Here is a 9,772-nt window from a genome sequence, read left to right on the forward strand (position 1 = left end):
GTTCTTACAAAAAATATATCTTATAAAAACATAAAAGCTAAAATGTCTCATATAGCTCTGCCCCTTTAATTAGTGCATACTACATAATTTAACTTTAGCCTACTACTACAACCATATTATTTACCAGCAACATGAAGTGAAACAGAGGCAGAGGTGTCCTGCCACAGTCAGTAACAAATAAACAGAAAACAGTAGTGGTGGTAGATAGACACAAAGCTTCATCAAACATCTGATTCACTGAACAAAGAGCTCCAAAAATCTTGATCCTACACTTGATCTACATCAACTATATGATTTGCCTGAGAAGCTTTCAGGACACAAAAAAAAAAAAAATAATAAATAAATAAATAAATAAATAAAAAAATAAATAAAAAAAAAAATATATATATATATATATATATATATATATATATATATATATATATATATATATATATATATATATATATATATATATATATATATATATATTTTATTTTATTTTATTTTATTTTTTTGTTGCGGCCTTAATTCTTTCGTGGCGGGCCGCCACAAATAAATGAATGTGTGGGAAACACTGCATAGAATATATGATTACAAACTAATAAATAGGGATGGATGACAATAATACTTGAGTTTAATAATCTTGTATTAATAATACAATCATGTATGTATTTATTTATAATTAATACATTGTGTGTTTATTAATTTGTACTGCTATTATAATGTCATTATTTGATTACTGTTTTTTACGACTGTAATACATAACACATACAACTGTCTATGTGATTTTATATATTTTTTCTTTTAATCAACGCATGATCGTCGTGAAACCGTGATTATTACTCAGACTATATCATACAGTCAAAATATATATTTGTTGCATCCCTTACCACATCCCAAAAAACATATTTGTAGATAAGTGCAAATGTCCATAGGTGTGTGTAGCTGTTAGTCCATGGTTTGCACAGTCCATGCCCAGTAATGGACTGGGGCCGTACTTATCAAGCTTCTTAGAGTGCCATTTTACACTTAAGTCCTGAGAATTTGCGAAATTTAGTCCTACTCTCAAACTTAAGAATAAAAGCTTTTTATCAACGTTCTTAAGTCTAAGAATCACTCCTACTCTCCACGATATTTAAGAGACCTTCAGAGGTGTCTTAAGTGGTTAGGAGTTGCCAGCAGGGGATGGCACTGAGGCGAGAGAGACGTGCGCGAACGTTCAGGGAACGGAACAATGTTTTTTTTTTTTTGATGACGAGCAGCTGATCAAACGGTATCGTTTAGACAGAGCGGATATTATTTTTGTCACAGATTTAATACTTTTCGATTCCTTGTTGATTTCTGCATGTGTCTGCAGTGGGCTAGTATATATAGACCACCCACACCAGTTTCAAATTAGTTGCCTAATTAATGAATTGGAAAGAAAATGTTATGACAGTAGCGTATGTGTGTGGCCGTGAGGTGAGTGACGTCAGTGAGTGTGTGGGCGATAGAAGAGAGGGAGCGGTAGCGTGAGTGCCGGCGGGGACTAGTTTGTTTTGTATTATTTTGTAGTTTATTGTCAAAATATACACTCCCATTGTCCACTTAAATATTTCCAAGATATTTCTTTATTCTTAGACAAGGGATTCCATTCCGTGATTGGTCATTTCTATGGACACATAAATGACGTCACCTAAAATTGCGTTTACGGCACATAGTAATGTCGTAATTCACCTCTGAGTGTGACACTTAAGATTCAGTCCTACACTTCGCTGAAAGTGTGAGTAAGACGCTTGATAACTAACTTTTAAGTGCAGCTTTCAGCGAAGAATTTATTTACTCTTAAGTCAACTCTTAGCAGACTTCTTAGGAGTAATTCTAAGAAGCTTGATAAGTACGGCCCCTGGTTAACAGTCCAGGGTGTACCCTACCTCTCCCGCAGAGTCAGCTATATAGGCTTCATATGGTTAGGACAAACATTTGCCATCCAGAAATGCTTACTTAAATGGACAGGATATTTTTAAATAAGCTTCAAACTTTTAAAGAATTGTTGTTTTTGAGTCGTTTCAAAACCAGCGCTAGTCCCTTTTAAGAGAGTTATGCTTCCCTGCTTTGCACTTTTTTTTTTTTCATCTGTCTGCTTCCCCCCATGACTCAGCACTCTCTGGGGTTTTGTTTACGACATTATGCTGGCGTGGGGGCCGCTGGTGTCTCATCAAATTCTCACATATAGTTAGACAGTTAAATTATTCCAGTCAAAGCAGCACTTAGACTACAGCTCACTGCATTTTTCATTTTTATTTATTTTTTTAGTCTTTGTGTCTGCCTTTCTTTTTAGCTTAAGGAAACAGGGTCATGTCTCTGCTTATGGAGAATGGGGGTCCTAATAAAGATTTATTTAGAACAGGAAGACCCGAGTCTTTATAAATGACTGAGTCATGCGTCCTGCCTCTGTTTGGATATTTTTGGGTCACTTTGCGTGCCTCTGACAGATTAATATTGTATGCCGAGTGGGACATGTCATGTTCGGAACAGATTTAGTCCACAAATCATTCCCAGTAAGCAGACTTCACCGTTAATACAAAATGTGAAATAGAACCACAAACATAGTGGAGAATGAAACATAATTGAGTGAGTGCTGAAGTACTGAAACTAGTCCCATGGTCAGTTTGATCACATTATGTTATGCTGAACATGAGTCATTATATGAACAATTTAGAGCAGACTAGAACAGTTAATGCACATGTACACACAGATTTAGTCTTACCTGTGACACATCAGTCCTGTAGAACATATGGTGTAATGTCAGTGTAATTTGCATAAATAATTAAATGGCAAATAGAGTTTGATCACTAGTTGAAATGCATTTGCTATTTTAGGTCAAATTTGTGTCTGTTAAAATCTCATTTGTTAAATGTTACTACAAGTTTCAAACGATTGTGATGGTAATTTTCGCTAGTCCGTCAACAGGATCGTCCATTGTGTGTTAGCATTAAGCTAGCGGCATAACAGCCAACCTTTATCCTGTTGATGGCCGTACATTTTTTTCAGGTTAAATCAAGCTGTATTGTGACATTATTTCAACATGTATGTGCACTTCATGTGCATATTAATACTTTGTGTGTGCTTAGTTTTAAAGTAACTTCATTGTTATTCACTGAACACGTTCATCTGTAATTTAAAGGACTGTTTACCTATGTGACAAATCTAAATGAAATAAAAATAATAATGTGTCATAGCCAATTATTCAAATTATACAATGACATAATATTGATTTTACCCTGGCCACACCCTCACCACTACAAATAGCATGCTGCTATGTGGAAACACTCAGACAAGAGTAGAAACTGGGGTGTGAATCTTTGGACACAGGTTATAAAAGCTCATTCCGGTTGCATGGAAATGGCCTAAACATTTATTTTTAAAAATTAAATATATAGTCAGGTTACTTCTAGACCTCCACCCCAGATCCCACCTCACTCCTACCCACTTCTCCAAAGTGGGCTGGCTCAAGGTGGAGGACAGAGTTAAACAACTTGCACTGAGCCTAGTCTATAAAATCCGCTACACCTCCCTGATACCGAAGTACATGTCAAACTACTTCCTTAACGTAAATGACCGCCATAACCACAACACCAGGGGGAGCTCCACTAACCACGTTAAACCCAGATTCCGAACTAACAAAGGTCTTAACTCATTCTCTTTCTATGCCACATCAATGTGGAATGCGCTCCCAACAGGTATAAAAAAAAGGGCATCTCTATCCTCCTTCAAAACCGCAATAAAAGTTCACCTCCAGGCAGCTACAACCCTAAACTAACACCCTCCCCGGATTGCTAATAATCAAATGTAAACAATCAAATGCAGATACTTTTTCTTATGCCTTCTGATCTCTCTCTCTCTCTCTCCTCTCTCTCTCTCTCTCTCTCTCTCTCTCTCTCTCTCTCTCTCTCTCTCTCTCTCTCTCTCTCTCTCTCTCTCCTCTCTCTCTCTCTTTTCTCTCTCTCTCTATGTCCACTACTTGCTGTCCATATCCTACCCCCCCTCCCCCCCATCCACACCCCTGATTGTAAATAATGTAAATAATTCAATGTGATTATCTTGTGTGATGACTGTATTATGATGATAGTATATATGATAGTATATATCTGTATCATGATTCAATTTAAGTGGACCCCGACTTAAACAAGTTGAAAAACTTATTGGGGTGTTACCATTTAGTGGTCAATTGTACGGAATATGTACTTCACTGTGCAACCTACTAATAAAAGTCTCAATCAATCAATCAATATTTGCAAAAAAAAAATCAAGTTTCTCAGTTTGAACATTAGATATTTTGTCTTTGCAGTGTATTCAATTAAATTCTGTTTGTATTTACCATTTACACATCGTGCCGACTTCACTGGTTTTGGGACTTAGTGCTTTCAGTTACACTTCAATTTCCCCACATTTTAAAATAGTTTTATTTTGTGGTCAATTGCTTAGACAAGGGGTCACCAACCTTTTTGAAACCAAGAGCTACTTCTTGGGTACTGATTAATGCGAAGGGCTACCAGTTTGATACACACTTAAATAAATTGCCAGAAATAGCCAATTTGTCTCAATTTACCTTTAAATCTATGTTATTATTAATAATTAATGATATTTATCTTTGTGGAAACACTGGTCATCTTAATGATTTCTCACAATAAATATACATAGAAACAGATAAATATCAATATGCAACACTTTATTTTTATATTTTCTCTAAGTGCACATTTTTCAAATTGAACATTTTCAAATGATCACTTCTAAGACAGTCTTGTGAAATCACAATATCCCATTTTAACTAGCTAGCCACTAACATGTTTTAAACAAATCATGAATTACTTTGCACCATGTTTGTACAAATAATAACTCATGTAAAATACAAAAGTCAACTCTCCAATTTTTAAATAAATCATGTCACACTTTGAACTGGACACCAAATCTGTTATCTGTTTCTTTGTCAGTTAGTGAAGACCAAGTCTTTAAAATATTTTCTTGGATTTTCAAATTCTATTTGAGTTTTGTCTCTCTTAGAATTAAAAATGTCGAGCAAAGCGAGACCAGCTTGCTAGTAAATAAATACAACTTTAAATACAGAGGCAGCTCACTGGTAAGTGCTGCTATTTGAGCTATTTTTAGAACAGGCCAGCGGGCTACTCATCTGGTCCTTACGGGCTACCTGGTGCCCGCGGGCACCGCGTTGGTGACCCCTGGCTTAGACAGTCTGCAGGTGAGCAGCCTTGGGAGGTTTTAGTTCAGGATTAGTCAGTCTTTAGTAAGCTTTGTTAATCACCCAACATCAGGCTGCAGTTAATCTCTGAAAAAAGAATTAGCACAGAGATTATTGATTAAATCCAATAGTAATCATGACAATTTGATGTGCATTGGAATTGTCTGCAGTTTTATCCCAGTAACATATGTGGTGTCACTTCAAAAGAGGAATGTGCACTATGGTCAGAATATGTACCGTAATTTCCGGACTATAAGCCGCTACTTTTTCCCCTCGTTCTGGTCCCTGCGGCTTATACAAGGGTGCGGCTTATTTACGGCCTGTTCTTCTCCGACACCGACGAAGAGGATTTCGGTGGTTTTTAGTACGCAGGAGGAAGACGATGACACAATGATTAAAGACTGACTTTTCATATACCGGTAGGCTGGTTATTTTGATAACGTACAGGCATTCGTACAGTACTCTGCACGAATGCTGTTCGCCATGTCAAAGATGTGAAAGTTTGATTGAATGATTGAAAGATGTATTGTTAATAAATGGGACGCTTTGCGTTCCCAAACAGTCATCTCTGTCCCGACAATCCCCTCCGTGGTAGCAGGAACCCCTATATACTACGGTAATTACACATCAAAACCCTGCGGCTTATAGTCGGGTGCGGCTTATATATGGAGCAATCTGTATTTTCCCCTAAATTTAGCTGGTGCGGCTTATAGTCAGGTGAGGCTTATAGTCCGGAAATTACGGTATTTTGCATTTTTTTTAAATGACTTTGTCCCTGTAAGACATACATAAATAAAAACAAATCATTCCTATTTCAGATGCTGAAGGAGGAGAGGTGTCACCCCCAATGGGCGCCGGAGTCGACAGCAACAGCTGGCACTTTCGCTACGGCCCAGGAGGCCCAGGTGCACCCCCACAGCACCTCAAGCCTGGCGAGGTTCCCCCCGAGGCGTTCATCATCCCCGGGTCCCCAGCCATAATATCCATCAGACAGAACCAGGGAGGGGAGGACGACAAGAGCGACTTTATCACCTTCGGCAAGAAAGAGGAGGCCAAGAAGAAGAAAAAGAAGAAGAAGGACAAAAAAGACAAGAAGGATAAGGGCAAGGATGACGACGAGTAAAGAGGAAGAAAGTGAAAATTGGCAAATAGTGGAAAAAAAAAAGGGCGTTGCTAAAACAGAGGTACCAACCAAAGTCCAATGATCAAAAGAAAATGTGAATATGGACTTCTGCAATCCTGTTTTATTTGTTTTTAACCCGGCCTTACCAAGGTTACATTTACCTCTCGTCCACGACTGAGGTAAATTATTGATCTTGCCTTGATAAACAATAAGATGATTGATTTTGAGCCACGCCCCCATGTGCCTATACACCCTAAGTCAACCACACGTGCTTAGAAAACAACAGCTCCTGATTATTATTTTCTTTTTGCCTCCCGGGCGTGTTGGCACCTCTGTATTACCCCCTCCCCCCGATGACGATGAACCATTCTCTGTGAGAGAAGACAAAAGAACAAGACGAAAAAGCTCTGTGCCAGCCAAGGAAAAGAAGAGAGATGAAGACGTGGTATACGTGCATTCTAGAGCTGGACACACTCACACACTACTTGTAAATAGCACTGGGGAGAGTCACTGAAACTAAGGCTAACACACACACACACACACACACACACACACACACACACACACAACACTGCTGCAGAGTCCTACCAATCCTGCAATCTGGATGAATCCACACGCACGCATGCTCACACTAGCAAACACAGACCTTGCCATGTGGGACACTGAACACACTTGAGACCTGGAGAGAAAAATACAATACAAAAAGAAGAGGAAAACAAAAAAAATGTGCTGATTTGACACTGCAAGCTTTTTGTCACCTATGGGGTGCACGTCAACTCTCAGGATCGAAGGAGCATCCCTTTGCCGTCACTCTGTACTCGCGCACTGCTTTTTAAAGGACTGAGGGTGCTACCCCTCCAGCCGGAAGCCAGATGCAGAGAGCACCGGGTCATTGGAGGGACGGGAAGATCGACGAGAGGAAGAAGTCATTGGACTCTGAAGACAACAAGCAGAATATTATTCGCAGAAGCTTGAGATTTTGATAACACCCTCTCGTACCCCCCCCCCCCCCACCAATGCTGCAGCAAAAGCTGAGCGCTTTCTGCTTTGAATGTTTGGTAGCAACCAGCCCATACCTGATACCTTTTATGTTCCACCCGCTTGTGCTCCCCGTCCAATCAGAACCCTACCCGCCCACTGACGGCCTCATCGTGCCGTGATGAAGTTAACCTGCTTTCCTTAATTCTCTAAAGAGATTCACAGTACAGGTTTTGGCATTTGTACATTTCCCCCTGATTCTTGCATGTCCACCATCATAGCCCCGCACACCCCCCCGCCCGCCCAGGATCCACCCTGGGTACAAGGCCTGTTTTGAACATTGTGGTGTGCTGACACCAGCATGGAGTAATGTGGACCAGGCCCCGTCCGGAGCGCGGGAGGAGGAGCAGCGTACACCTCGAACTCTTGTCTCGAAAACTGCAAAACGGTTCAGCGCTTTTAACTTGTGAACACAACACTAGGCTGTTCACTTCCTGTTTGTCCGCCGCCGCTACAGTGAGAGGGGGTTTGACGCAAATCGCGGGGTCGAAGGACCGGGCAAGGCGCGAGGAGGCGGGTGCCGTGGGCTGGCCCTCTGCCCTCAACTTTGCAAGAGAGGGAAATTGATTGTTCGGATCCAGCTTTTATGTATGCTATAAATGTATCGTAGATAGATTGTCTCAATATTAAACCGACCTGTTCAAAATTCAATATGGCATCTGCAGGGATTTCCTGTCGACATCTAAAGCCCCCCCCAAATCCTCTCTCACTAGGCAATGAGGGTGAGACATGCTTCTGTTACCCCCCTGCCTGTAACATGTCCCCCAAAGTTGTGCGGCTCAGTATGATGTCACTCCATTAAGTGGCTGCTGCATGTACTGCTCTAAGGAAACACATACTATATAGAGAAATATATATATAAATAGATTGCTATGATTTCATTATTTTTTTGGTATTATCATTTTGGTTCTTCATTACTCACACGGGGAATATTTGTACGTACTTCTCTTGTCCACGCCAAAACATCGATGTATTCAATTCCTCACGCTCCGCAGATGTTGTACGGCATCCACTAAACCTCTTTCGATATTTGTAATGCTATAGTGTGATACCTTTTTAATGCAACCTTTTTTCTTTTTCTCCAAACGTATCATTTATGCTTTTAAAAACAAGCAACAAAAAAACAAGAAAAAAAAACAAAAACAAAAACTTGTGTCCGGCTTTGACATGATGTCCTAACTAACACTGTAATATTGTAACTGAATTATGTATGATCCTATGATGAGCTATCACTTCCTTTTCATTCTTCCGGAAAAACTAAAAAAACAAAAACAAAAAAAAAATACAGTGTGAATAAAGTATATGTAGTGTATGCTTGTATTTTGTGAGCTTTCATGCTGTCATTCTTTCCCAATGTATGGTGGTGAACTATGGTGGCAATGTGCGGTTCATATGCGGACCGGCCCAGATCTGTTTTAACCCCCCCCCCACCCCCCCGTCCCACCCTTATTTTTTTGTACACCCGCTCATCAACTGTGACCGTGAATAGTGAATTTAATTTACATCCATTCCCTTTCTGCCTTTGATTCGACCTAAATGGAAACAGTGGTAATGTGTTTTGTTTATAAATCACAAATAAAGTTTTCTTTCTTAAAAATGATCGATGATTCATTCCTTGAGAGAATGCATTGTTTTATGACACAGTATGCGACGTATGTATATGCTAAATAATCATAGCTCTCAATTAAGTTGTTCACAAAATAGAAGTGTCCTGGAGAAGACCCAGGACACGTTGGGAAGACTATGTCTCCCGGCTGGCCTGGGAGCTGGACGAAGTGGCTGGGGAGAGGGAAGTCTGGGCTTCCCTGCTTAGGCTGCTGCCCTCGCAACTTGACCTCGGATAAGCGGAAGAAGATGGATGGATGGACAAAATAGAAGAAAATGGATCGATGAAAACAAAACTCAATCACAAAAGGTGAAGGCTATATAGCAGGGCTATTCAACTAAATTGTTCTATAGGGGCCACATTTACAGAAAACTAAAGACTTGGGGTCTGGACTTCTCCCCTTCACTATTATTATTTTGAGAACTAGCATTCCCCATGGTGGATATATATATATATTTTTCCGGTCAGGTGTTTTGTCAGTGCTACACATTTCAGAAAGAAACAGCCCTGTTATGCACTATATCAGGGGTCACCAACCTTTTTGAAAGCAAGAGCTACTTCTTGGGTACTGATTAATGCGAAGGGCTACCAGTTTGATACACGCTTAAATAAATTGCCAGAAATAGCCAATTTGCTCAATTTACCTTTAACTCTATATTATTATTAATAATTAATGATATTTACACTTAATTGAACGGTTTAAAAGAGGAGAAAACACGAAAAAAATGACCATTAAATTTTGAAACATAGTTTATCTTCAATTTCGACTCTTTAAAATTCAAAA

At 39.6% G+C, this 9,772-nt stretch overlaps 1 protein-coding gene across 9 annotated transcripts in view; it reads left to right on the forward strand.

The window, feature by feature from the left end:
• LOC133648190 (protocadherin alpha-C2-like) overlaps window positions 1-8,982 on the forward strand; it is a 206,226-nt gene extending 197,244 nt beyond the window's left edge. For 8 of the 9 annotated variants that reach the window (XM_062044026.1, XM_062044023.1, XM_062044022.1 and 5 more), the window contains exon 4: window positions 6,040-8,982. In XM_062044026.1, coding sequence (XP_061900010.1) covers window positions 6,040-6,344 — 305 coding nt within the window. In that variant the 3' untranslated portion in view covers window positions 6,345-8,982. The remainder of the gene's footprint in view (window positions 1-6,039) is intronic. The other variant, XM_062044020.1, reaches the window with a different exon arrangement.
• The last annotated feature ends 790 nt before the right edge of the window (window positions 8,983-9,772 follow it).

The sequence above is a fragment of the Entelurus aequoreus genome, linkage group LG04, assembly GCF_033978785.1.
Source record: "Entelurus aequoreus isolate RoL-2023_Sb linkage group LG04, RoL_Eaeq_v1.1, whole genome shotgun sequence".
Taxonomy (NCBI): Eukaryota; Metazoa; Chordata; class Actinopteri; order Syngnathiformes; family Syngnathidae; genus Entelurus; species Entelurus aequoreus.